Source organism: Mastomys coucha, unplaced genomic scaffold (assembly GCF_008632895.1).
Source record: "Mastomys coucha isolate ucsf_1 unplaced genomic scaffold, UCSF_Mcou_1 pScaffold22, whole genome shotgun sequence".
Taxonomy (NCBI): Eukaryota; Metazoa; Chordata; class Mammalia; order Rodentia; family Muridae; genus Mastomys; species Mastomys coucha.
Genome location: NW_022196905.1, coordinates 103,673,773 through 103,701,272, shown reverse-complemented (window position 1 = coordinate 103,701,272; position 27,500 = coordinate 103,673,773). Strand labels below are relative to the sequence as shown.

At 41.8% G+C, this 27,500-nt stretch overlaps 1 protein-coding gene across 21 annotated transcripts in view; it reads left to right on the top strand.

Moving 5' to 3' along the window:
- Ep400 (E1A binding protein p400) overlaps window positions 1-27,500 on the top strand; it is a 107,964-nt gene that overhangs the window by 8,278 nt on the left and 72,186 nt on the right. For 10 of the 21 annotated variants that reach the window (XM_031337350.1, XM_031337344.1, XM_031337352.1 and 7 more), the window contains 6 exons: window positions 5,287-6,656; window positions 8,123-8,233; window positions 20,387-20,477; window positions 22,166-22,273; window positions 22,770-23,155; window positions 26,579-26,875. In XM_031337350.1, the coding sequence (XP_031193210.1) occupies window positions 5,322-6,656; window positions 8,123-8,233; window positions 20,387-20,477; window positions 22,166-22,273; window positions 22,770-23,155; window positions 26,579-26,875 (2,328 nt within the window). In that variant the 5' untranslated portion in view covers window positions 5,287-5,321. Of the gene's footprint in view, window positions 1-1,039; window positions 1,125-5,286; window positions 6,657-8,122; window positions 8,234-16,937; window positions 17,064-20,386; window positions 20,478-22,165; window positions 22,274-22,769; window positions 23,156-26,578; window positions 26,876-27,500 lie in introns of those variants that run through there. The other 11 variants (XM_031337349.1, XM_031337348.1, XM_031337346.1 and 8 more) reach the window with 7 other exon arrangements.

The window sequence follows — 27,500 nt, the reverse complement described above, 5'->3', positions numbered from 1 at the left end:
CAAAGGTTATAGGGTATCCAAGCCCTTTCCACTTTCATACTGCCCTCTGATTCATTCCCATTCAGTGTTTTATGATTGAGGAACATTTGAAATCTGTCACCTGACCTTGCTTCCCAGAACCCCTGTAGCATTGTGTCTAGTGGTCTGCCACTTGTGTGGTTTAGGGCTTACTGTAGGCTTATTTGGAGTAGGTAAGTGGTGAAGTTGGACATTGTCCTCAAGCTATTAGGCAGATGTTTGTTGTTCTCTTGGTTAGTATTTCAGTGTCTTTGATAAGTGTATTTTGTAGTGCTGGTGTTAGCTGTTTGTCCTACTGTTCACAGATGTCCTTTTAGAGATGATCTACTCCCAGGGCCCTGTACATAGTAAAGAAGTGCTCCTACTACCCAGCTTTATCTCTAGCCCGTTTTTAATTGTTTTGCTTAATGATTCCTTTTTCTATTTTTTTCTCTTTTTTTTCTGAAGCAGGGTTTCTTTGTGAAGCCCTGGCTGTCTTGGAACTCACTCTGTAGACCAGGCTGGCCTTGAACTCAGAAATCCACCTTCCTCTGCCTCCCAAGTGCTGGGATTAAAGGCGTGCACCACCATTGCCTGGCAATGATTCTTTTTTTTTTTTTTTTTTAAATTATTTATTATTATTTATAAGTACACTGTAGCTGTGTTCAGATGCACCAGAAGAGGGCGCCAGATTTCATTATGGATGGTTGTGAGCCACCATGTGTTGCTGGGATTTGAACTCAGGACCTCCGGAAGAGCAGTCGCTGCTCTTACCCACTGAGCCATCTCGCCAGCCCCCGGCAATCATTCTTATTTTATGTGCATTGATGTTTTGCCAGTATGTATATCTGTGAGGGTATTGGATACCCTGGATCCTAAGTTACAGACAGTTGTGAGCTGCCGTGTAGGTTCTGGGAATTGAACCCTGATCCTCTGGAAAAGCAGCTCTGAGCCATCTCTCCAATCCCTTTTGAATTTTTAACATTTTATCCTTCTTTTGCTTTGTTTGTTTGTTTGTTTGTTTGTTTTTCTCTTTGTATAGCCCTTGCTGCCCTGGAACTCACTGTAGACCAAGCCTTCAACTCACAAAGTTCCTTCTATCTGCCTCACGAGAGCTGGGACTAAAGGTGTGTACCACTACAGCCTGGTACATTTTTATTCTTACATACTCATTTTTTTTAAATTTTTTCTTGTCTTAAAAGATTTATTTATTATATGTAAGTACACTGTAGCTGTCTTCAGACACACCAGAAGAGGGCGTCAGATCTCATTATGGGTGGTTGTGAGCCACCATGTGGTTGCTAGGATTTGAACTCAGTACCTTCGGAAGAGTAGTCAGCACTCTTAACCACTGAGCCATCTCTCCAGCCCCCTTACATACTCATTTTTGAGGCACTCATTTTTGAGGCAGGCTCTCATGTATATCTAGATGTCTTGGAACTTGCTCTGTAGGCCAGCTGGCCTTGAATTCAGAGAGATCCACCTGCCTTTGCCTTCTTAGTGCTGGGATTAAAGGAGTATCTCTACCCCTAGTATTTTAACATTTTAAAACTATGTATATATATATATTTTATTTTGTGTGTATATAATGTGAGTGCTCTCTTTTATGTGTGTGTTGTATGTATATTTGAGTGCAGATGCTGGTGTGGAGGTCAGAGGTCAATCTCTAGTGTTTGCTCTTATCTTCCACTTTGTTTGAGATAGGGACTCTTCAAACCTATATATACCAGGGTAGGTGACCTGTGACCTGGTCGTTCTCCTATCTCGGTTTTCTGTTTCAGTGTAGGAGCCTGGGGATTACAGATTATCATGTCCTGCTTTTACTTGGGTCCTGGGAATTGAAACTCAAATTCTCTTTTTTATGCATCAAGTGCTTTATCTACTAAACTGTCTCTGCAGCTTGAAATCCTTTCAAATCCTGCTATTGCTTTAGCTACAACTTTATTATTTTGGGGGCTACAAAATTGAATTATTTTCAGGGATTATTACATTTCTGTTTTTATTTTTTTTTATTTTATTTTTTAGTATTTATTTTATGTATATGAGTACAATGTCTCTGTCTTCAAACACACCAGAAGAGGGCATCAGATCCCATTACAGATGGTTGTGAGCCACCATCTGGTTGCTGGAATTTGAACTCAGGACCTCTGGAAAAGCAGTCAGTGTCCTTAACCTCTCAGCCATCTCCCCAGCCCCCTGGATTTTTATTTTATGTCTTTTACATTTAGTATAACTCTGAGTGTTAGCTAATAGAAATGCTTAATTATTTGATATATGCTTTTTGATGTGTTCATGATGAATTTTCTCAGTAGTATATCATAACTTTTTATCCCTTTCTCTTTGCTCTGGTTTTGTGACTTGTTCTACTGGACTTTGTTTCTGGAGCTGGGGGACTCTTAGGAGCTGACCTGCCTTTGCAACCCCTTTGTCCTGACTTCCTGATAGCTGGGGTCATGGATATGGCCACCACATCCAGATTATGAATTCTTGTATGTGGAGGAGCTTCTTTTTGTTCCTTCATTTTGTTGACTTGACATTCTGGGATTTTTGTAAGGAGATCATTATATATGCCTTCCTGTTTTTGTGCCAGTTTCCCCATAATACTTATTTAAGAGATCAGGAACTTTTATTAATTAGCTTTTTGTTACTCTGAAAAAAAAAATCATAAAAGTGGATAAATTGGGGGGCTGGAGAGATGGCTCAGTGGTTAAGAGTACTGACTGCTCTGCTGAAGGTCCTGAGTTCAAATCCCAGCAACCACATGGTGGCTCACAAACATCCATAATGAGATCTGATGCCCTCTTATCTCTTCTGGTGCATCTGAAGACAGCTACAGTGTACTTACATATAATAAATAAATTTAAAAAAAACCAAAACATTTCTAAAAAGAAAAAAGAGGATAAATTGATATTGGCTCATGTTTCAGAGGTTCAGTCTATGGTTCCATGAGGCTATTGTTTCTGGTGATGGTGAGGCAGAGCAGCAGGGAGGGTGTGGAGGAGCAAAACTGCCCATATCATTGAACATCAGGAGCAAGTGAGTAAGGCAGGAAGGGACTGAGAATAAGATATTTCCCTAGTCCATTTAATTCCAGCCTTCAGGAGACAAAGCCAGGCAAAGCTCTTGAGATTGAGGCCAACCTGGTCTATAGGTGAATTCTAGGGCAGCCAGGGCTACACAGGAAAACCCTGTCTTGAAAATGAAAAACAACAAAAACAAACCAAAAAGACCTACCCTCAAACCATACTGTCAATGACCTACTTACTGCATCTATCTCCATCTTCAGCTTTTCACTACCTCCCATTGTGCCGTAAGCCCTTAGTGGTGAGCTTTTCATAGTCAAACTATTGCAGGAATTATAGCTTGTTCTGAAAATACTATGTGAACCAGAGCTCCCTGTATATACGTAAGTGATTCATATTCCCTTTCATCTCCCTCTCCTTACTTCTTTTTTTGAGATAGGATTTTGCTATATAGTCACTATGTGGCCTTGAATTTGTAGCAACACTCCTGCTTCAGCTTTTGGAGGGCTGGGGTTGCTGGTATGTGCCACTGTTCCTGGCTTGATGATATGTTTTTGATTTGAAAGTCTTGTATATTTTTAAAGTTTTTCAAATTCATGGCTTCTTTATTTCTTTTCTGTTTTCTGGTAGAGATAAACAATGGTATCTTTGAGATGAGGCTACTGCTTGTCTTGGTGGAAAAATGTGCCCTTAAATGAAATATTTGTGTGTGTGCGTGCACACACAGGTTGTATGATGTTCTATGATGTATGTGTAAAAGGTAAGAGGACATCCTGGGGGTTTGACTCTCTTCTTCTACCACATGGGACTTAGGGATTGAACTTAGATCCTGAGGCTTGGTAGCAGCTGTGTCTTTACCCCAGTGGTGACTTGGGGCACTGTCTGTCCTGTGTTTGCTAAATGTCAGGTGCTATGGATTTGCACCATTGTTTCTTCTGAGGAAGATGTTCTGTGTTTTTGGCCAACTATGGTAGAAAATAGGCAGACTGAGGGGCAGCACTGGTGGTCTGACACCAAATTGTGCTTCCCTGCTTTGTCTTCTGTTTCCTCCCAAAGCCTTTCTTCCCTCAGTCTTTTCTGTTCTTTCATCTCTGCTTGGTCTTCCTTTTGGTTACACCATAGGGAGGACCCCTTTGTTGCTATACATGTTGACAGGAAGACTGCCATTCATTGGGAACCATGTCATACATAGTCATCACCACTTGAGCTCTCTTCACCAAGGCGGTGACAGTGTTGACCTGTGCCTGAAGGGGACTGGTGGTCTCTTAGTGGGAATACACTCTTTGCCAGCAGCTTTCCCCTCCCTCCCTATCACACCCTATCACATCCTCCCTCCCCCTGCTTCTGTGAGGGTGTTCTTCCACCCAACCACTCCCACCTCCCTGCCCTCGATTCCCCTACACTGGGGCATCTATCAAGCCTTCATAGGACCAAGGACCTCTCCTCCCATTGATGCATGACAAAGCCATCCTCTGCTACTGGATGCAGCTGGAGCCCTGTGGACTCCTTTGTTGATGGCTTAGTCCCTGGGAGTTCTGGGGGGGTCTGGTTGGTTGATATTATTATTCTTCCTATGGGGTTGCAAACCCTTTCAACCCCTTCAACTCCTTCAGTTCTTTCTCTAACTCCTCTATTGGGGACCCCGTGTGCAGTCCAATGGTTGGCTGCGAACATCTGCCTCTGTATTTGTAAGTCTCTGGCAGGGCCTCTCAGGAGACATCCGTATCAGGCTCCTTTCAGCATGCACTTTTTGGCATTCACAATAGTGTCTGGGTTTGGTAACAAAGTTTTTTTGTTTTTGTTTTTGTTTTTCAAGACAGGGTTTCTCTGTGTAGCCCTGGCTGTCCTGGAACTCACTCTGTAGACCAGGCTGGTCTCAAACTCAGAGATCCACCTGCCTCTGCCTCCCAAGTGCTGGGATTAAAGGTGTACGCCATCACTACCCAGCTAACAAAGTTTTTTCTTAATGGGATTCACCAACTTCTTGTTCTATTTATGATGGTAGGGGATGGGGCACCTTAGTCTGCTTTCCTTTGGGATCTTGGGTAGAGGAAAGGAGATGGAAGGAAGTTATGGGTTACATGCAAGTGACTACCTTTTCTTTGATATAAAATAATAAGTAGTATTCTTGCTTGAAATCAGATGCCAGTGTGAATGTATGTTCAAGTATGTTTTCAGGGCTACTAAGTGGTAATTGTATTAAGTATGGTAGTCAAATGATTATATTTGCCTTCCAATGTCTTGATTTTAATTTTGATTTTTTTAGGAGAACAGTACATTGGATAGAAAAGGGAGGTGATAATGCACCATGGCAGTGGTCCTCAGAATGTCCAGCATCAGCTGCAGAGGTCTAGGTCCTTCACTGGGAGTGAAGAGGAGCAGCCAGCCCATCCCAACTTACCCCCGTCTCCTGCAGCACCTTTCGCTCCATCAGCCAGCCCATCTGCACCCCAATCCCCTGGGTACCAGATACAGCAGCTGATGAGCAGAAGTCCTGTGGCCGGACAGAATGTGAACATTACACTACAGAATGTTGGCCCAGTCGTGGGAGGAAACCAGCAGATCACACTGGCCCCTCTGCCACTGCCCAACCCCACCTCTCCAGGTTTTCAGTTTGGTGCACAGCAGAGGCGCTTTGAGCATGGCTCTCCATCATACATTCAAGTTACTTCTCCGCTGTCACAGCAGGTCCAGACTCAAAGCCCCACACAGCCTAGCCCTGGCCCAGGGCAAACCCTGCAGAATGTGCGTGCAGGTGCCCCAGGACCTGGGCTGGGCATCTGCAGCAGCAGCCCCACTGGAGGCTTTGTGGATGCCAGTGTGCTTGTGAGGCAGATCAGCTTGAGTCCATCAAGTGGTGGTCACTTTGTATTTCAGGAGGCACCAGGCCTGACTCAGATGGCCCAGGGAGCCCAGGTTCAACTCCAGCATTCAGGAGCTCCCATCACTGTCCGAGAACGGAGACTCTCCCAACCTCATGCACAGTCGGGAGGCACCATCCACCATCTAGGGCCTCAGAGCCCTGCAGCTGCAGGAGGCACTGGACTGCAACCTCTCGCCAGCCCGAACCACATTACCACGGCCAGCCTGCCACCCCAGATCAGCAGCATTATTCAGGGCCAGTTGATACAGCAACAGCAGCAGGTGCTTCAGGGACAGCCAATGAACCGATCTCTGGGATTTGAGAGAACACCTGGTGTGCTGCTCCCTGGCGTGGGAGGGCCTTCAGCATTTGGGATGACATCCCCACCGCCACCCACCAGCCCTTCCAGAAGCACTATGCCTCCAGGCCTTTCCAGTGTGCCTCTTACATCTATGGGAAGCTCAGGAATGAAGAAGGTTCCCAAGAAATTGGAGGAGATCCCCCCAGCTTCCCAAGAGATGGCACAGATGAGGAAGCAGTGCTTGGACTACCACTACAAGGAAATGGAGGCACTCAAGGAAGTCTTCAAGGAGTACCTGATTGAATTGTTCTTCTTGCAACATCTACAGGGGAACATGATGGATTTCTTGGCTTTTAAAAAGAAACACTATGCTCCTTTACAAGCATATCTTAGGCAGAATGATTTGGACATTGAAGAGGAGGAGGAGGAAGAGGAAGAGGAGGAAGAAAAATCTGAAGTTATCAACGATGAGGTAAGAAACAACAGCTCAGTAGTCTAGAAGGGCTATGTAAAGCAAAATAGATGGTGTGCAACAGAAAACAAAATGTGTGAGCTTGGGGTAATGTAGAGTTTGGGTGTCACAGGATCCAAAGAGAAGTAAAATGTGTTTCCCTTCTTCCTTCATGTAGAGGAAGTGCTGTTCAGTATAGCTGTCTGGAAAGGGAGATAAAGGACTATGTTGTGACTGATGCCTTTTTAGAACCAGGTGTTGTCACTGACAACCAAAACTCTTCCTGGGCAGAGAGCTCAGCCAATACTGTCTAGGTTTCTCCCCTGCCTTGTATATTATGATCCTTGGCCAACAAGATACTGTTGCCAGTCCTCTGGCAACCTACAGGAAAGGTTCTGCAGTGAAGCTTAGCTCTTCTCCCCTGGCTTCCTGGTTTCACTGTATGCTTATGTAGGTCTATCCATAAAAACAAAGCTTTTAAACCAGGTATTTAAGTCACTAGGTGTATCTTGTGTGAGATGTTCACAATTAATTTCAAACAACTAAAAAAATTTTTTTTTTTTTTTAGGTTTTAGATATAGTGTTAAATGTGAAGTCATATTTTAAGCTCACACTTTGCAGACGCCTATGGAGTGATACTTGGAAACAGAAGCTTTTGTAGATAGTTTTTGGGTTCCTAGGGTGCTGTACAGTAAGTCCTCCTAACAGCACAGCAGTCGTGAAGTTCTCTGAGGCATGCTGTACTGTGATGCACTGTCTTTTGTGCCTTGTCTTGTGGAGTGTTTATTATGTTGGTGTAGCTTATTTTGTTTTATGATAGAGCTAAAATAAACTGCTGTCAGCCCTTTGGCAATGAAGCCTGCTTTTCTTGAGCAAAAGTTTTTGCCTTTGCTCCAGAGTCCTCACTAGCATTTGTGGATGTATCTGTGTGGCTTAGCCATCTGTGTCTTCTTCAACACTGGACCTAGGCTGGACCGTTTTTGTTATTCAGAAGGTCTCAGTGTTTTGAGGACCACTACTAGTACCACGGAACAGTGGAACTGAGTACTCTTTGTGTCTTTTACCAATGTTGTCTGTAAGCTGAGCCTCCTTATCTGCATTGTGAAGAAAAATACAACTTCTCACAACTTTTTCTAAAGTCAACATTGCTGTGTGACCCATGTGATAAGCTATAGAATGTTATAGTGGTGCAGATCTTTCAAGAAGCCACCTGTGGGACACTGATACCTGAGTGCCACTCCATTTTACATTTGGAAGTTGAAGAATTTAAAATGTTGTCTATGATCTATACTGGAGTGCTGAAGATTGGCAGCTATTAGATTGTTATAGTATGAACCTGTCAGTCAGCTCAGTGTCCCTTTATAGGATTTGAAGCAAAACATTCCATTTTTAAGCACCTAAATTAGTGAGCTGTCAGCAGTGAAATTCTAATAATTTTGAGCAGTCTTAAAAATTGTTACCTTTTTTTCTCAAAATATTTCTCTCAGGTAAAGGTTGTGACAGGCAAGGATGGGCAGACTGGGACTCCTGTTGCTATAGCAACCCAGCTTCCGCCAAATGTTTCTGCTGCTTTTTCATCCCAGCAGCAACCGTTTCAGGTACTTTTTGATGGTTCTAAATTGTAGTCTCATCCCAAACGTTTCTTTCATCCAGATATTTTAACTTTCAATTTACTATTTGCTCTTTGGCATTTTTTTTTCCAGAGCCCATTCCTTATTTTGAACAATAAAAGTCTTTCTGCATATACAGTTCTGAAATTCAGTTGCATGAATGAATGACAACACAGACCTTACTGCATTGTTTTCTGTGACCTGCAATGTGGTGGTAGCTTGTAGTCTGCATGTTCTCTAATATTCAAAGTCCTGTTACTGTATGCTTAGGGTTCCTTGTGTGCTGTGTTTAATGTTTGTTATTTCTCGTGTCTTACCTGTATTTTGAAAACAGTGCAAAACAGAACAAGTGAAAAGACATCGTAGGATTTTTTCCTTAGCTGGAGGAAATATTGGTGTGAATCACCTATAGATCCTTATAACTGAAATTTCTTAGTGAAGACCAGAATGCATCCATGAAGCTGAGTTTCATATACATGATAGCTTTGGAGTGTGCTGGCTTCTAAAAGCAGTTTTGTCCGTGATGTTTTTGTTTTTGCTTTTAATTTTAATATAATTTCAAATATGAAAGCTGATATAGTCATACATGAAGCCTCTGTGCCTTTTCTGACTGACTGCCATTAGCTTTTGCTCATTTGCATTTCATTCTCATGATTATGCAGTGCCATATAGTATCATGACCCCTATCTCTAAATGGTTTCCACTAATAGATAAGGGCACATCAGGAAATGCCACAGTAACCTGATATTGCTAGGTGACTGACAGTTGAGATTTAGATTCTGCAGGACCAAGTCCTTTGCAGTTTTCCCACTAGTGGACTTGGTTCAGGATACCCATATTCCCCCCACCTCTCCACCCCCCATAGCCCTGGCTGTCCTGGTCCTGGAACAGACCAGGCTGGCCTCAAATTCAGAAATTTGCCTGCCTCTGCCTCCCAAGTGCTGGGATTAAAGGTGTGCTCTACCATCGCCCGGCCCCCATATTCCTTCCTTGTCATACCTCTCTGGCTTTCTTTAATCTAAGCTGGGGTTTTTTGATCTTTTGTGATGGTTGTTTCTGAAGCATACAGACTAGTGGAATGTTCTATTGTATGGGATTGTCAGACATACCCTAGTATCATATTCAAATAATGTAGTCCTGCCATAGAAATGACATTGTGTCTATCTCAGTGTATCATGTCACCAGGCCATGGTATTGCCTAGTCTCCTGACTGGTGATGATAATTTGAAGCATCTGAGTTGGTGTCCACCTGGCCTTTTCAGTGTACATTAATTTTCCTTTTGTAAATGAGGATATAAATTACATAAATGTCCTCAAATGTAATAATCTTTTACTCATATTTCAAGCATCTATTGATGAGTTGCTCTGAGTTAGTTAACTACTAAAGACCTCAAGTGAATTCCTTCCCTGTCTCTTTTTCCTTCCTCCATTCTCTTATCTTTCTACTCTACCCCAGGCTGACTTGGAACTTATTCTGTAGCTTAGGCAGAGTTATGAGAATAAGAATAATTTATTCTCAAATTTAGAATAGTTCTCCTACCATTCCCCCAAGTGCTGGTGGGATTATAGTTGTGAATCATTAAGACTACTTCTTCTTCTTCTTCTTTTTTTTTTAAATTTAAAGACAGGATCTTAAGTAACCTAGACTGGTCTCAGACTCACTATATAGACTAAGAAGACCTCGAATTCCTCTACTCTTCCCCAATCCCCCAGCTCCAAAGTAGGGTTTCTGTTTCCTATATTCCTTCTGCATTTCCTGGCTAACCATTTCTGTTGTTACATTCCTTCATTTAGCCCTCTCCTATAAAGGTGAGCATACTCTCCATATATGACCCATCAGACTCTTGTTTCTTAGGTATTCACGAAAATGAAATGAATGCTCATGTACACACTGAATGCTCTCTGTAAACAGTTACAGCAGTTTTATTTGTGAATCCCTAAAACAAAAACACTTAAACTAACCATCAAAAGATGAAATTTTAACCAGTCAGTTACATGATACTTTAAGTACTTGTTTGGTTTTGTTTGCTTAACATTCAGTAGCATTCACTTTTCTTTGGTCTGTAGTTATGTGAATGTGGATAAACCAAAGAGTTGTCTACTTTTCAGCATAGCTTTAAAAATAAAAAGTCGCTGGGCGGTGGTGGCGCACGCCTTTAATTCCAGCACTTGGGAGGCAGAGGCAGGCGGATTTCTGAGGCCAGCCTGGTCTACACAGTGAGTTCCAGGATAGCCAGAGCTATACAGAGAAACCCCGTCTAGAAAAAAACAAAAAAACAAAAAACAAAGAACCTAAAAATAAAAAGTCCTCATGCACACTTTGTATATTCTGGCTTTTCCTGGCCTCTGGTGAGTACTATCCAGTGTTTTAAATTTGTGACTTTTCCAGGGTGGGGTGTCGTGGAATCACGGATCATCATCTTTCTGGTCAGCCTGTGTTTTTTTTCTGATTGCCGAATACTGTTACTGCTTTCTAATACTTGGGTCCATAACGTGTCATCACAGGGTCTTATATTCCAAAAGATGTTAGGAACCTAACATCTTTGGTTAAGCGAAGCATATTTGCTTACAGTTTGCCAAACTAGGAAAGAACTTAATTTTTCTCTATCATGGCTGTGGCAGTCTTCATAAGTTATTGAAACAAAGGCCACAGAGTTTGTAGATTGAGAGGGTTTAACCTGTTCTTTCCAAGGAGAAAGGCTGCTTTTCCAGGATGCCTTTCCTGTTTCCCTTCTTAGCAGGCATCTTCCATTCTGAGAATTTGGTGGGTTTTTTGTTTGTTTGTTTGTTTTTTTGTTTTTTTGAGACGGGGTTTCTCTGTGTAGCCCTGGCTGTCCTGGAACTCACTCTGTAGAACAGGCTGGCCTCAAACTCAGAAATCCACCTGCCTCTGCCTCCCAAATGCTGGGATTAAAGGCGTGCGCCACCACTGCCCGTTTTTGTTTGTTTTTAAGACTTATTTTATGTATATGAATGTTTTTTGTCTGGATGCATGTATGTGTGCCATGTATGTGCCTGGTGCCTGTGGAAACCAGAAAAGGTTATCAGATCTTCTGGAACTTGAGTTAGATAGTTGTGAGTCACTATTTGAGTACTGGCAATCAAACCCATGTTCTCTGCAAAACCATTAAGACACTAAGAAGTCTGCCCAACCTCATATGATTTTATAAGTTAGACTGTTGTTCTCCTGGCGATGTTCTCAGGAAGCAGTTTTACCCTTTCATCTTTTGATGAGTAGTTGAGTGTTTGTTTTAGGGATTCACAAACAAAACTGCTGAATTGATTACAGAGAGCATTTTGTGTGTACATGGGTGTTTATTTCATTTGCATGAATGCCTGGGAGTAAAGAGTAATGCCTGGGTCATATGTGGAGAATATGCTCAACTTTATAGGGCTAAAAAAATTTTTTCCCTTGTGTAGTTTTCTTTTCTTTTTTTTTTTTTTCCTTTGGTTTTTTGAGACAGGGTTTCTCTGTGTAGCCCTGGCTGTCCTGGAACTCACCCTGTAGACCAGGCTGGCCTCAAACTCAGAAATCCACCTGCCTCTGCCTCCCAAGTGCTGGGATTAAGGCATGCGCCACCACTGCCCAGCCCTTGCGTGGTTTTCTGTTTTCAGCAGTAGTGAGAGTCGTGTTCCTCACTCTCCACTTTAGCACAGAGTTTGTTGAATGATAAAACCGAATGCTTGGTACAATAGTAGTGTGCTAGTTGCAATTATTTTTCTTTGTAGAGCAATTATTTAAAATTTTGATAAGGTATAACAACATTTTTAAAATGGGTTATGTTTGTACTTGGTCTAAGCCAAAAGGCCTAGAAGTGATATACTGCCTTCTGAGATCATTCCTATGAATGAATTCTGCTCAGTCCAAGGTCACAGAGATCTCTTGTGTTTCTGCCTGGAAGTTCAGTAACTTAACATTTAGACTTCTTATCCATTTTAGTGAAGTTTTATGTGGGATGACATGTTTGTGAGTGTTAGTTTGTGCAAATGGATGTTTGAATGTGCTAGTGCCTGGTGTGTGTCTCTGTCTCCCTCTCTTTGTGTGTGTGTGTGTGTGTGTGTTTGTGTTCAAGAATATGCATACCATTGTACACAAGCGATGTCATAGGATTGCTTCCAAGAGTCTGTTCTTTTCTTCTACCATGATCAGCTGTGGTCATCAGACTTGGCCACAGGCACCTTTACCTACTGAGCCATCTCACTGGCCCAGGCACCATAAATTTTCACCTTGGTTTTGTTTCCTTTGTTGTTTTGTTTTTGTCCTTGTACTCCTTTCTCTTTTCCTGTAGGTTTCAGGACTTGATATTCTGCTAGGATATGAAGTGTATTGCATTGTTTCTGATAAAACCAGTTTGGGGAGAACTGATAGTCCTACTGTGCCATATTTCAGTTCTTGAATGTGACACTTTGGTTTCCGTCATTAGTGCTTTGTAATTTTCAGCATACAAATGTTGTATGCTAACTTGTTAGGTTTATATTTAAGTGTATTACTTTTTGCTGTTATAAATAGTATTTAAAAACAGTTCCTAGGGGCCTGGAGAGATGGCTCAGTGGTTAAGAGGACAGACTGTTCTTCCAGAGGACCTGAGTTCAATTCCCAGCAACCACATGGTGACTCACAATCACCTGTAATGGGATCTGATGCCCTCTTCTGGGGTGTCTGAAGATAGTGACAGTGTACTTACATATATATAAAATACATAAGTCTTCAAACAAACAAACAAGTGGTTCTTAGCTCTTAATTCCAAACATAAAAATACAGCTGGCTATTTTAACCTATATTCTGCATCCTTGCTAAACTTGTTATTTGTTTTTGGAGCATAGAGAATCTTTTTGCTTTTTTTCCTTTAGGGTTTTTTTTTTTTAAGGTTTATTTATTTATCTTATGTATGAGGTACACTGTCGCTGTCTTCAGACACCCCAGAAGAGAGCATCGGATCCCTTTACAGATGGTTGTGAATCACCATGTGGTTGCTGGGAATTGAACTCAGGACCTCTGGAAGAGCAGCCAGTGCTCTTAACTGCTGAGCTATCTCTCCAGCCCTCTGTGTACTTTTTTCACCAGGAGGTTTCGTTTTCTTAGCCAAGCAACTACCCAGCCCCTTTTCACAGGTGTTATTTATGTTGATGCTCAGGATACTTGTAGTAACGAGGCCTCTTCCAGCTGGAAGTGTACTTCTGACATGTCCTTTTGACATGTCTCTACCACTTCATGGCACAAAATGTTTAAGATTTATTTTCTGGGCTGTGCGTGTTGGTTCATTTCTGTAATTCAGGACTTGGGAATCAAGAATCAAGAAAACTGTTGCAAATTTGAGGCTAGCTTATTCTACACAGTGAGTTCTAGGCCAGGCAGAGCTACCTAGTAAGACACTGCATCAAATTCGATAGATAGATAGATAGATAGATAGATAGATAGATAGATAGATAGATAGATAGATGATAGATAGATAGATAGATAGATAGATAGATAGATAGCACATCTTTGTTTTTAATCTAGCCTTGAGATCAGCCAAAGAGCATGGTTTAATTTTGTGGGGGCACAATTCTACCATTTATGATTTTATTGTAATGATCTTAGAGATAAATATTTTTTTAAAAAGATTCTATTTTTATTGCTTTTATTTATGTATGTGTGTATGTGTATGTGTGCCGTGTGTGTAACATTTATACAGAAGCTGTTGGATCCTCTGGAAGTGGAGTTTCAGGTGATTGAACCACCTGATGTGGGTGCTAGGAACCAAATATAGAACGTGTAGCAGAGAAGCCAGTGCTCTTCATGCTCAGCCGTCTCTCCAGACCCTGGAGATAAATAGTTTTTGTTTGTTTGTTTGTTTGTTTGTTTTTTTCTTCGATACAGGGTTTCTCCATATATCCCTGGCTGTCCTGGAACTCACTTTGTAGACCAGGCCTGCCTCGAACTCAGAAATCTGCCTGTCTCTGCCCTCCAAGTGCTGGGATTAAAGGCGTGTGCCACCACCGCCCTGCCTGAAGATGAATCTTAAATTATAAAATTTCAGACAATTTGGCTGACTATAGTGGCACATGACTTTAATCCCAGCATTGAGAGGCAGATGCAGGCAGATCACTTTGAGTTCAAGGCCAGCCTGGTCTACATACTGAGTTTTAGAACAGCCAGAGTTATATAGTGAAACCCTGTCTCGAAACAAACAAACAACAAAACAAAAATAAAATTTATGTATGGAATCCCTGTCAGAATTTAGAGAAATGTATATATTAGTGCATTTCTATGTCATACAGAGGCCTGTTTGTGTAAGAACAGTGGGATTGTGGAAGGTAAAGGGCACCTACAACTATATGAAAAGATGTCCAATGTGTTCAGTGCAGACTAAGCCATTCACAGTTACACTTAAACATACTCAGTGATCAGAGATAAATTCTAGGCAAGGCATTTGTGTTCATGTGAGTATGTGGTGATTTCCACCCTCTTCTGGTGGAATGTGCCTGATCTAGGCGAGAGGAGACATTTTGTTTCCTGGAAAAGATGAGTGATGAGCATGACGTCCCCGAATCAGCAATGTACTCCAGAGGAGTTTTTGAATTTTGTGTGTTCCAGAGCATAGGTATAGTGATGTTCTCAAGCAGCATTGTGTGTAAGTACCCCTAACTGGAAAGAACCAAAGATCCTTTGGCAGCAGCATGGGCCAATGGCTATGTATATTGAGGCAGTAGAGTATCAACCAGAGTGCTCTTTGGGTAAATGAGGACTGTGCCACAAAGTCCAGACTCATCAGAAAGCAGAGCTCAGCAGATACGCTAGAGAAGTTTGTCAGTGGTGACATGGTTCCAAAAATGAAGGAGACATTGGGAGTTTTCTTAAGTGTGTGGTCATTGGTCACAATCCAACTGTCTTGATTATTGGTTATTTTATTTTGTTTTGAGGTAGTCTATCACCATGTATGCCTGGCTAGCCTGGGATTTTTTGAGTAGACCAGGCTAGCTTCAAACTGCCTCTGCTTTGGAAATGCTGGGATTAAGGACATGAGCCACACTCCATGAATGCCAACCTGGTCCTTCAAAAAAATATTATTTATTTATTTATTTATTTATTTATTTATTCATTCTCTCTCTCTCTCTCTCTCTCTCTCTCTCTCTCTCTCCCTTTCTCTCTCTCTCTCTCCTCTCCTCTCTTCTCTCTCTCTCTCTCTGCATTAAACAATGTGTGTGTATAGATAAGAGGACAACTTTTAAGAGTCATTTTTCTTTTTTAGAGTTTCATTGTGTATCCCTGACCATCTTGGAACTTGTTATGTAGACCAGGCTGGCCTGGACCTCACAAAGCCCTGCCTGTCTCTGCCTCTCACATACTGGGATTGAAGATGTATATTAACCACCATGTCAGTGCTTTGTCTACCTCCCATCTCACCATGGAAGTACTAGGATTACAGATGAACACACTGCATTTGGCTTTATGTGGATTGTGGGGATCAACCTTAGGCCATTTAGACTTGTACACTATGTGTTTTAGCTGTTGAACCATCTCCTCTGCCCTATTTTATTGGTGTTTCAATGGTATGCAGTGCCTTCATTTTCCTTCTCACAGAGCATTATGCAAAACTTCAGATACAGAAACTTGGAATGGGTCATTTAATATTTCATAGCCATTTGAATGATACTATTGGTTAAAGTCATATGCACATGTGGGGGTCAGAGGACAACTGACTTCAAACTGTATCAGTCCAGTCCTGCCTCTGCTTCCAAACTGCTAACATTATGTGTGTATTACCACATGGCTGGCTTCTTTATGTATTCCATCAGTTTTAGAGCTGTAGTCCATTCAGCTGGTGCTCAGGTTTGGGCTTTTGATCTCCATAGGGAAGTGCTCTTTTGGGGGGGGCGTGTTTCGAGACAGGGTTTCTCAGTGTAGCCCTGGCTGTCCTGGAACTCATTCTGTAGATCAGGCTGGCCTCGAACTCAGAAATTCGCCTCCCTCTGCCTCCCAAGTGCTGGGATTAGGAAAGTGTTCTTAAAGGTGTAGTATTGGTGAGTCAGAACAGTTAGCGTATGGGCCTTGACATATGTTACATCATGTTTAGCAAAGAATATTGATGGATATATATGGATATTCCAGCCTTTATGTTCTCACATATGTTGAGCTGACAGCTACACTAAGCATTCTAAAAAGAATTTCAGGATGGATTTTGGTTTATGCAGCTGTTTGTGCTAATACGAATAAAGATCCAGAGTTCTCTGTATTATCTTGTGAATGTGTTCATGTTTTTATGTGTATACTGGAAAGTTTATTGGCATGGCGTGGGATCTTAATTTGTTTTACTATATATGTTTTTTAAAAATTGAATTTTATTTTTATTTATTTTGAGACAGGGTCTCACTATGTAAACCCAGCTGTCTTCAAACTCATAGATTCTATGTCCTAAGTGCTGGGATCTTTTTTTTTTTTTTTTTGAGACAGGGTTTCTCTATAGTCCTGGCTGTCATGGAACTCACTCTGCAGACCAGGCTGGCCTCAAACTCAGAAATTCAGGCGTGTGCCACCACCGCCCGGCAAGTGCTGAGATCTTTAAAGATGTGTACCACCAAGTCCAGCTTTTTTTTTTTTTAAGATTTTTATTTTATGTATTTGAGGTTTCTGTTGATATGTATATATGTGTATCATATTTGTTCTGTTGCCTGTGGCAACCAGAAGAGAGCATTGGAACTGGAGTTACAGAAAGTTGTTAGCTACGATGTGGGTGCTGGGAATCAAACTCTGGTCTTCTACAAGAACAGAAAATGCTCTTAATTACTGAGTCATCTCTCCAGCTTCACTGGATATGCTTTTGAAAAGAAGGCTCAGGTGGGTCTTGTATTTGTGTTTTCTGTACCAAATCCCAGTGTCGGAAAACTTTAAGAGACAACAGGTTTACTGAGTCTGTTCCACTTTAAAGGTTTCTTCTTCCTTGATACTGTTCTACTTTTGGTGACAGCGCAGGCTTACAGAAGCGATGGTCCAGACATTTAGCATTTAGCCAGCAGTTTCCTGGTGTGTAAGTCTTCCTCCAGGAGGAGGCAAGTACATTCTTGTGTAGACAGCAATCATTTGAGTTGGATCTTCTGCAGTCTACATGTCTTTCTTTCCTTCCACTATTCTTTCTCATGTTGTGTTGTCTAGTTTCTGAATAACTATTTATTTATTTATTGTGTATGTGTGTGCAAGTACAACTGTTGTTGTAGGAGCATATGTATGTAGTTCAAAGATCAACCTAGGGAACTTGATTGTTTTCTTATCTCATATGTATATCAGGGATCTCTTGTGTGTAACTCAGGTTATCAGGTTTGGTGGCAGACATCTTTACCTGTGGAGCTATCTTACTGCTCCCTAGCTAACTTTTTTAAAGAAAAGAGTTTCTTCATGAAGTCCAGGCTGACCTTAGAGTTGCAGTCCCCTGAGTATTAGGATTACTTTTGTGGCCTACTGTATCTGGCTACTGTGTTGTAGCTGCAAATTTGTTCTCCTTTAAAGCAGGTGGTGCTTAACTTTTTAGTTTCTTATCTTGGCCTCTTATGCTGCCTCGGTGTCTGTCTGTGTGGTTAATGGTCAGCCATACATCTAACACCTACTAGTCAGAGGTAGGCATGGGGATCGGGTTTCCTCTGTCCAGCAACCTCTACTCTTCCTGTCATCCTTCTACAGAGTGTAGTTTAGGGACAGTCCTCATGACACATACCAACTTTGGGAAACTTGCTAGGTTCCTTTCTAGAACTTCCTATATCACCTGCTATCTCTTTGTTGTTTGGATGTTTCACCTAGAGATTATGATTATTTGTAGTATGTTTCTTCTAATACAGACTACTTGGTCACTCCTGCATGCAAGCCACTTTTCACTAAAGAGTAACTGTCTTGGATATATAAGTGATACCCATCTGTTTCAGAGTATTTGGAAAACTAAGAAAAGTGCTCATGCATGAATTAAAAGTTATTTATAATCCCATTTACAGAGAAGCCACTGTTAACATATTTTGATTTTTTTTTAGGTCATTTCTTTCTTTCTTCCCTTTTTGTCTACCTCTTGTCTTAGGGCTTCTGGGACCAAACACTCTGACCAAAAGCAAGTTCGAGAGGAAGGGGTTTGTTTGGCTTACACTTCTACATTGTAGTGTGAACACTGAAGGAAGCCAGGATAGGAATTCAAATAGGGCAGGAACCTGGAAGCAGGAGCTGATGTGGAGCTGCATGGAGGGGTTCTGCTTACTGGCTTGCTCCACATGGCTTGCCCAGCCTGCTTTTTTATAGAACCCAGGACCACCAGCCTAGGAGTAACAACCACCCACAATGGCCTGGGCCCTCCCACATCAATAACTAGTTAAGAAAAGTCCCTATAGCTAGATATTATGGAAGCATTTTCTTAATTAACTTCTCAAGAAGTTATCTTTTCAGATAACTTCTAGCTTATGTCAGGTTGACAGAAGACTAGTCAGCAAACTGTTTCTGCTCTTTCCTTTCTTTCTCCTATATTTGTTAAATATGAACCACCTCTGTGCTCACTGTGAGTTGCAGGGATCAAACCCCGCCTCTCTGTAGGCCTCAAGGCCTAGAGGTAGTTCAGTACCATGCACATGGCATGGTCTTTTGATTAGTACTAGCAAGTGGTGTTTAAGATGCCCCACTGAGGAGATTGGAAGACCCAAGTCCTTTGGAGATAGATTCCATAGCTACTGGGGAGCACTGCTACTCAAGACCTATTGAGATGGCAAGGACGGTTTTCAGATGGAGATGTCTGACTCTTTGCTTTCATGATTTTTGGTTGTTTTTTATTTTTTGGAGAGGGTCTCACTATGCATACCCAGGTGGTCTCCCACTATGAGATCTTTCTGCTTCTGTTTCCAGAGTGCTGGGATAACAAGCATGTTCTACCCAGCTTTAAGGTCTCTTAATTTTTTTTTTTAGACAGGGTCTTACTCAATAGCCTTGCCTGGACTAGAACTTACTATGGACCAGGGTAGCTTGAACTCAGAGATAATCCACCCATTTCTGCCTCCTGAGTGGTGGGATTAGCGACATGTACCACCATGGCTATTTATTTTAGGGCAGTTTTTGGTTTATAGCAGAACAGAAATAAGGTAAAGATTGTCCAAATCAACTGTTTCCTTGTCTTTCGCATGTCACATGCATTGCCTTATTCCTATTGACACCACCCACAGGGGTTCACTTGTTTAATTAATCTGCATGGACATTCTTGTCATCCAGAGTTTATAATACATGCTGGGACACCCTCTTGTTTCTGTGCTTTTTGTAGGTTTTTAGACTGCCATGATGATCAGATAAGACATACTGCATTCTACCCATCCCTCCCCACTTCTTTTTAACAACTGTACATTTTCTTTTCTTGTAGCTTTGCCTTTTATAGAATATCAGATGCAGGTAGCTGAAACCATGTAGCTTGTACAGATTAAGTTCTACTTTATTTAACTCTTACTTAAATAACATACATATTTCATTTGCATATATACACACATAGAAATGTATATGTGTATGCATGTACATATATGTGTACATATATATGTATATGTATATATAACCAAAAAACATCATTTGAAGATTCAGGATAGATTGTTATTAGTTAAAGTTTTGTTTTGTTTTGTTTTCCCAAGTGCTGGGATTAAAGGCGTGTGCCACCACTGCCCAGCTAGTTAAGGTTTTTTATGTGTTCCCCAGTAGGAAGACACCTGTACTTTTCCTTATGTTATTCAGCTTTTATTGTGAAATTGGGCCAGATAGTATATAATTTTAGGTCAGCCAAAGCTCTAGCCTCAGAACTGAAAGGAAGATTTCCCAGTTTAGCCCTCTTGTTGTCATTCAGCAATTAGAGCTAGTTTCAAAGGTTGTAGATCTGTGGTGATTTGAAATTCCATTTATATCAGAATTAATGGGTCTTTACAAGTCCTTTTTTTCTCTTCAGAGGTAAGTTAGAATCTTACATTCTGATACATCAATGTATATTACATGTATGTGTGTTTAAAGATATTGGGTAGGTAGGTAGCAACCTCCTTACTAAAACGAGTAAGGTCAGTGTTTGGGATAGGTATGGTAGGTGTAGTGTGTGTTACTCTTCTGATGGCTATGACAATAAGAATGTCTATAACAATACGAATCTCATTGCTTTTTTTTTTTTTTTCTAGCACCAAGCCCTGACTGGGAGCCTAGTGGTGGGGCCTGGCAGTGCCACAGAAGCCGACCCCTTTAAGAGGCAACAGGTGATGCCACCCACAGGTATGCCCAGCATGACCAACAGTGCAGTGGCAGTTTAGTTGCCTCATGTTTCTAAAGAACTTAATTTCTACTTTCAAAGTTAATTTTTTGCTTGGGTTATTATCAACTAAAAATTTGTCTAAGTTTTTATCTGTATTGAAGTTAGAAATTCATCAGTTGATTCTGTACATTCCATCTAACTTCCCATGAACAACCATTATGGTATGGCTTACTGTTAGCGTTGTCTAGTCACCTTTGGAAGCATTGATTAATTAATTAGTTGGTTTTTGAGACAGGGTTACTTTGGGTAACCTTGGCTATCCTAGAACTTGCTCTGTAGACCCAGCTGGCCTTAAACTTAGAGATATCTGCTTGCCTCTGCCTCCCAAGTGCTGGGAATAAGGCGTGTGCCACCACTGCCTGGTGGAAGTTTCCTTTTAACCTGTTTTCCCCCTCTATCCATAATGTGATGACACCCTTTTTCCCCTCCTCCTTTTTAATGTGAGAGGCTCAAGAAGTGACACATAGCTGCCTCTGACTTCATGTCTACTTCTACAACCACAGCTGGGACCACTGTCAATATTTTGTGAGTCTCATAGATATTAGATGTTACTCTGTTCATGCTCAAATCTCCTTACATATGAGTTATTGTGAAAAAATTCAGATATAAACATATAGACAGTTATTTTAAAAAAAATTGACCATAAGAGGTCACTTTTCCACTTCATGCACCTGAAACTTCTCCCATTGTCTGCACCATGGTACCATGTTCCATTGTGTGAATGAACCTTTAATAATAATAAAGGCTACTGCTATTACTACTAGTACTACTACTACTACTACTACTACTACTACTACTACTATCATCATCATTATGTACTGTCCCATGAGACCTGGTTGGTCTGTAACTTTCAATGTAGCTCAAGTTGACCTTCAACTTGGAAGGACCCTCCTGCCTCTGGCTCTCCAGTGCTGGGTTTATAGCTGTGTGCCACTGCACATGGCTTTGGACAGTTGACTTTTATCAGTCAGTCTTTTCTAGTCACCATATTTTTTTTCTATCAGAATGAACAGACACTTAGCATTTAGTCTGAAATGTTCATTTGTCATACCTGGTACCTGATCTAAAGGAACAGCCACCCAGGTCCCTGAGGAATAAGATGCAGTATTGCTGACAATTTGCCTGCCAGCAACATGTCCAGTTCCATTACTGTCAGTAGTCTCTGGTTCTTTCACAACTGGCCATTTTCCTTACTTTAATAAATCTTGTAGTCTTTGGTGGTTGACCTAAGAGGAGAGTCATACCTCCTGTTCTGATGTGGATGTCTGATTCTGAGTAAGGTTGCATAGGAGCTTTTATTGCTCTTTAACTATTTGTGACTCTGTTCTTGGCTCGCTATTGATGTTCTCTGTCCACTGTCTTGGGCATTGAAACTTCTCATGTTATTTGTGAGCGCTTTGAGAATGGTTAAGTGAACCTCTCTGCCAGGCATGTGTTGCAATGTCTCTCAGTTCTTGTCCTTTAGCCTTTGTATGATGCCTTTATTTGTACTTGCAAAATTTTAATGAAACTATATCAACCTATCCTTTATAGCATAGAAGGGCTTCCCTTTTCAAAGATTATAAAAACACTTATATATGTTTTTTTTCTACTACTTCTATGGTTTTATTTTTATATGAAACGACACCTTTCTTGAAAATTATTCTAGAGCAGTCTAAGAGACCTCGTCTTGAAGTGGGTCATCCAGGGGTAGTTTTCCAGCATCCAGGGGTGAATGCAGGAGTCCCTCTGCAGCAGTTAATGCCAACAGTCCAAGGTAAGACCCAGCAGCAATAGAACAGTGCTCTTAGCTTGTCATGAGGGAATGCCCAAAACCTGGAGCCCAGCCCACATTGAAGCCATGCAGTCAAGGGAGTCTAATGGATGTGGAATTTCCCACATGGGAACATGTCTCTGCATCCCAGTCAATTAATTCAGTATTGAGAAAGCCCCCAGAGATAGGTTCTTGACATTCTAGTAGAAGACATACATCTCTGCATTGTGCTTTCTGGTGATTTTATTTCTGTTACTAATTGCTACTGCTGTCACATACCCTGTGGTTATTTAATGCTTGTTTTGCTTAGTACTAACTTGAAATAGTTGGGTACATTCTTTCCTTCTTTGTATGCTCATCCTGACCTTAGATCACTCCCATTTTGACTATAACAGTTCTCATGTGAGAGGTAGAATGTCCACAGTGTGTCCTTGTGACTCGTTTGGTAGAAGCTGCTATGCACTGAGGTCAGTGCTTTGGGCTCTTTCTTATTTTTCAGGAGGGATGCCCCCAACTCCTCAGGCCACACAGCTCACTGGACAGAAGCAGAGTCAGCAGCAGTACGATCCTTCCACAGGACCTCCTGTGCAGAACGCCGCCAGCTTGCATACCCCACCACCACAGCTCCCTGCGAGGCTGCCTCCGGCCAGTGTCCCAGCCACAGCCCTCCCTTCCACCTTACAGTTTTCACAGCAGTCACAGATGGTGGAGGCTCCAGCTCAGCTCCAAATCCCAGTGAAGACTCAACAGCTAAATGCCCCTATCCCTGCCCCCCTGCCCAGCCAGCTCCCTGCTCCTTCTTCACAGCCCGCCCAGCCGGCCCTACATGTTCCGATGTCCGGGAAGGCGCAGATGCAGACCTCTCAGCTTTCCTCCCAGACCCAGGTACTCTGTGGACATTGGCTGTTTTACTAGTGTGGTGCAGAAGAAAAGAGGAAACAGTCTGCAAAGGTGGCTTGGCTTGCTGTCTAGGTATTTGGTAGGGTGGTCTGCGCTGAACCTGCACATTCCTGGAAGCAGCTTTACCTGCCCTTCTTAGCACAGTTGGTTATTGTAGCAGTTACAAATTTATCTGGCTTTGTAATAACAATCATTAAAGTAATAGAAAACCGTTATTATTGTTGCTGTTAGTAGAGAAAGCCTCGACCTGTTGAGTTACATGCTATTCAGAGGGCATTGTGTTCGTCACCCCATTTGGTCTTTTGGGAACTCTTAGATGATGACCGATTTTACCAGTCTTGAAAGTTATGGGACTGACCCAAAGAGACGAAGTGGCAATTCAGTGTTGACTCTAGCTTTGTTCAAGGGTGAAGCTGGGTTTTTCACCACCAGGTAGACTTGCTTCTTTGCTGCTTGCTACCTTTTCTTTTCTTCCAATACTATGAATTCCACCAGTGGGAACAGCACTTTGCCTGTTGGAATGTTGAGCATGCTGCTCTTCCTCGCTGATTTTACACCTATGTGGGTTTGTGAATACTTCCCCTAGCTTCTGGAGCCCAGTGAGATCACGAAGTGTGAGCATACCAGCTGTAGAACATAGATGGGAGTCAGTGCTGGTCCCATTTGCTCTCACCTCTCTCATATTAATAAAAGCTTTAGGTTTCAGTTAGGATATACAGTAAGGACTTAAAACAGATGGGAACAGAATGGGAAGAACAACAATCTGGACTGACAGCCATTAGCTGTGGTAATGAGTTCATTGGCATTTGTTTTTCTGCTTAGCAGTTTGTGAAGTGAAATTACCATTCCCATTTTCTGACAAGTTCAGGCCACAAGGTTTTAATCTTGCCATGTCATCATCTAAGTAGTAGGGTTCTGTGTAGCTCTTGGGTTATTCTAGAGCTTTGAGGCAGGAAGGTATGGAGGCTTCCTACACGCTTGGTTACAGGAGGGTGGTGGTTCCCCAAGGGCAACTAAATTCTGTCTCCATGGCTGGCTGATGGCTGGCTGACTTCCTATCTTTTTTCTTTCTCTTCTTTTCCTTTTTCACCCTCCTTCCTTCCCCCCCTCCCTCTCACGTACCCTCCCTCTCTAAACAAGACTTTCTGTGTATCCCTGGCTGTCCTGGAACTCACAGAGATTCGCCTGCCTCTGCCTCCTAAGTGCTGGGAGTAAAGGTACGCACCATTACACCTGCCTTCCTGTGGCTTTCATGAGAGTGATCTTTTTTCTCTTGGAGTCACAGTCCTGACTTAGAGCAGCACTGGGTTTTCTTACCTTTATTTTCTGCCTTTGTTGATAAAAGGATCAGCTATGATATATGGCTTTTAAGAAACTGTACTGGGATGGAGAGGTGATTCAATGGTTAAGAGCACATACTACTCTTCCAGAAAAGACCTGAGGTCAGCTTACACCATCCACATTGGATGGTTCACAATGTAAAAGACCAGTTCCTTGGGTTTTAACATCTTCTGAACTCCAAGGGCACCTATATTCGTGTGCATATACATACCCACACAGAGACACATATATAAATAAAATCTTTTAAAAAATAAAACGAAACCATAAATCTATAGAAACCCATTACTTAGACCTCATAACACAGATCTATAATAACAGCTACATGGGAGGTTGAAGCAGGAGAATTGCAAACTTAAGGCTATGTTGGCAGCAAACTTACAGACCCCATTGCAAAAAGTAAAAAGGAAGCTGAGTAGACTGTTTTCCTAGAATGTAGGAGGTCCTAGGGTCAATCCTCAGTATGGTGGGAGGGTGGGAGAGACCCTTGTTTCTTATGAGTTGGGCTGGGACTCGCCCCTCTTTTCTGTAGAGGGCCGTAGGAGAAAGTTTTTGGCTTTGCAGGCCATTCTGTTTCTGAGAGTCCCTCAGCTTTGTTCCTCAAAACATCACAAACAATTTGAGTGAATAGAGGTGGCTACATTCCCATAAAGTTTTATTTCCATATATATGTTCCTTCTGGGCCCTATGAGGTAGACACTCACCTATTGCGGTCATTGTTAAATCTTGAGACTTTGTCTGCTGAGTCTTCCTTGTCCTGATAGTCCTGACTGGCCTTCCTGCCAGTCTATTCCAGGCTTTCACCTATCTCTAAGTGGCCTCCTTCCTGCGCTCCTGGGAGAATTTCACACAGACTGCTGGAGTTGAGGCCCCTTTTGTGAATGTGATTTCTGGACAGTAAGAAAAGTTTTCTGCCTCTCCAGCCTTCCTGCCACAAGAGACATAAGTGGATGTTAAAAAGATGCAAGATGCCAAGCTGAGACATGGTGGCTCTTGCCTATAATCCTGGCACTCAAGAGGCTGAGACAGAGAATGGAGAGTTCAAAGCCAGCCTAGGCCTATTGAGCTCTTATCTCTAAAAAAAATAAATAAAAACAATAAGCTCAGTTGACACTTGGATGATGTTACTACATAAAAATATAATAAAAAATAAAATCTAGTTTAGCAGTTCATTATTCATTTGTTCTACAGCTAAAACAAAAACAGTTTATGCTGTGTGGATTTTGTTTTGCCCTAAATTAAAAGATGAAGGGACTCTGGCTCATGGTTTGAGGGTACAGCCCATTATGATGGGGAAGTCATGGCAACAGGGGTGTGTGTCATCTGGCCACATTGTATATGCTATCAATGAACAGAGGGGGATGAATGAAAGGCTGGTGATGCTCAGTCATACGGCTTCTTACAGCTTTCTTTTCTTATGACTTCATGGTCAAAGCAATTGCCTTTCCTTATTTATATGCCTTTAAATTAAACTTATTAAGCAAATTAAACTTAGCTTAAAAATTAAAAGTAAAACTTGTCAGTTTAAGCTGAAAAAGCATTACAAGAAAACAACATATTCCAAAAAAATGCAAGGAAAAAACTGCACGTGACGTTGTGTACCTGTAATTCTAGCTCCCAGAAGGCTGACCCAGGAAGATAAAGAGTTCAAGGCCTACTTAGGCTGTATATTCGAGGGATTTTGTTTTGTTTTATTTTGTTTTTTGTTGTTTGTTTTGTTTGGTTTGGTTTGTAATAAGGGGAAAAGAAAACAAGCAAATTACTTTTTAAAAGAGGGAAAAAAAGCTTAAAAAAAAGGAAAAGTTTTCATGAACTCTGAGATAATATACCACAAAAGTGCGGTTTATAATGGGGGTTTTTTGTTAGGTTCTGTGTAGAACAGCAGTTTAATCTTTGGACACCATCTCTCTTGTGGTTCTGAGTTGTGGTTTGTGTTGGGATTAATTTTGTGTGCATATGTTGCCATGGAGAGGAAGGCACTGACTGCTGTCTGAGCTCTCTGGAATTTGGGCACTCTGAACCTGCAGAAGCCTTGTCCTGACCCTGATTCACTTGTCTTCTGCCCACTAGACAGTGGCATCGACCAGGCCCCCCTTGGACTCTGCCCAGCCCTGCCAGCGGTCTCTGCCCACTTCCTCCTCTTCCTCATCCCTTGTACCTGTGAGTGGCTCAGGTCCTGGACCCTCGCCTGCTCGTTCTTCACCAGTGAACAGACCCTCTTCTGCTACCAACAAGGCTCTGTCTCCCATCACTTCTCGGTCTCCAGGGGTGGCAGTATCAGCTCCCCCTAAGCCACAGAGTCCTGCTCAGAATGCAGCCTCATCCCAGGATGGTTCTCAGGATAAGCTGGCAGAACAAATAACACTGGTAAGTGTACATAGGAAAATATGGAGCATATTTGTTTGGTTTGAGGATCTCCTTATTTCCTAGGCTATCCTGTAGTTCCTGGGTTTGGGAGATCTTGTTCCCAAACTGGCCAAGAGAGTAGCTGAACAAAATAAGGAGGTATGTTACTATATAACACAACTGGGACTTACTAGTATTCTGGTTTGTGACATACATTTCACTATTTTAAGGTTGTGATATTTTAAAACTAAACATTTAGTTTATTATTACTAGTAACCATGACTGGGACCAAGTAATGCAGCCTTCTCTGCTAGAAGTAGATTCATGGATGTCTTTGCCTTGTGGTGAATCTGACCATGGTAGACTGGTTTCCTTCCAGTCATGGCTACAGGGTAGGACTCGGGCAGGACTGAGGCACGTATCTTCAAGAGACCGTTGCTGCCCAATACTTGGTACTTGGTACTTAGGTTTTGTTGGCTGAGTGTTTTGTTCAGCTTCCTCAAAGGATTTAAAAGAAGCATTACATTACATTAGATTGGTATAAACTCAGTGTTTATTACCTGATTTGGTTTGAGCTCTGTAGTCAGTCTTCATTGATTCTTCTACTTCTTGGTCGTTTTTTTTTTTTGTTTTTTTTTAAAGATTT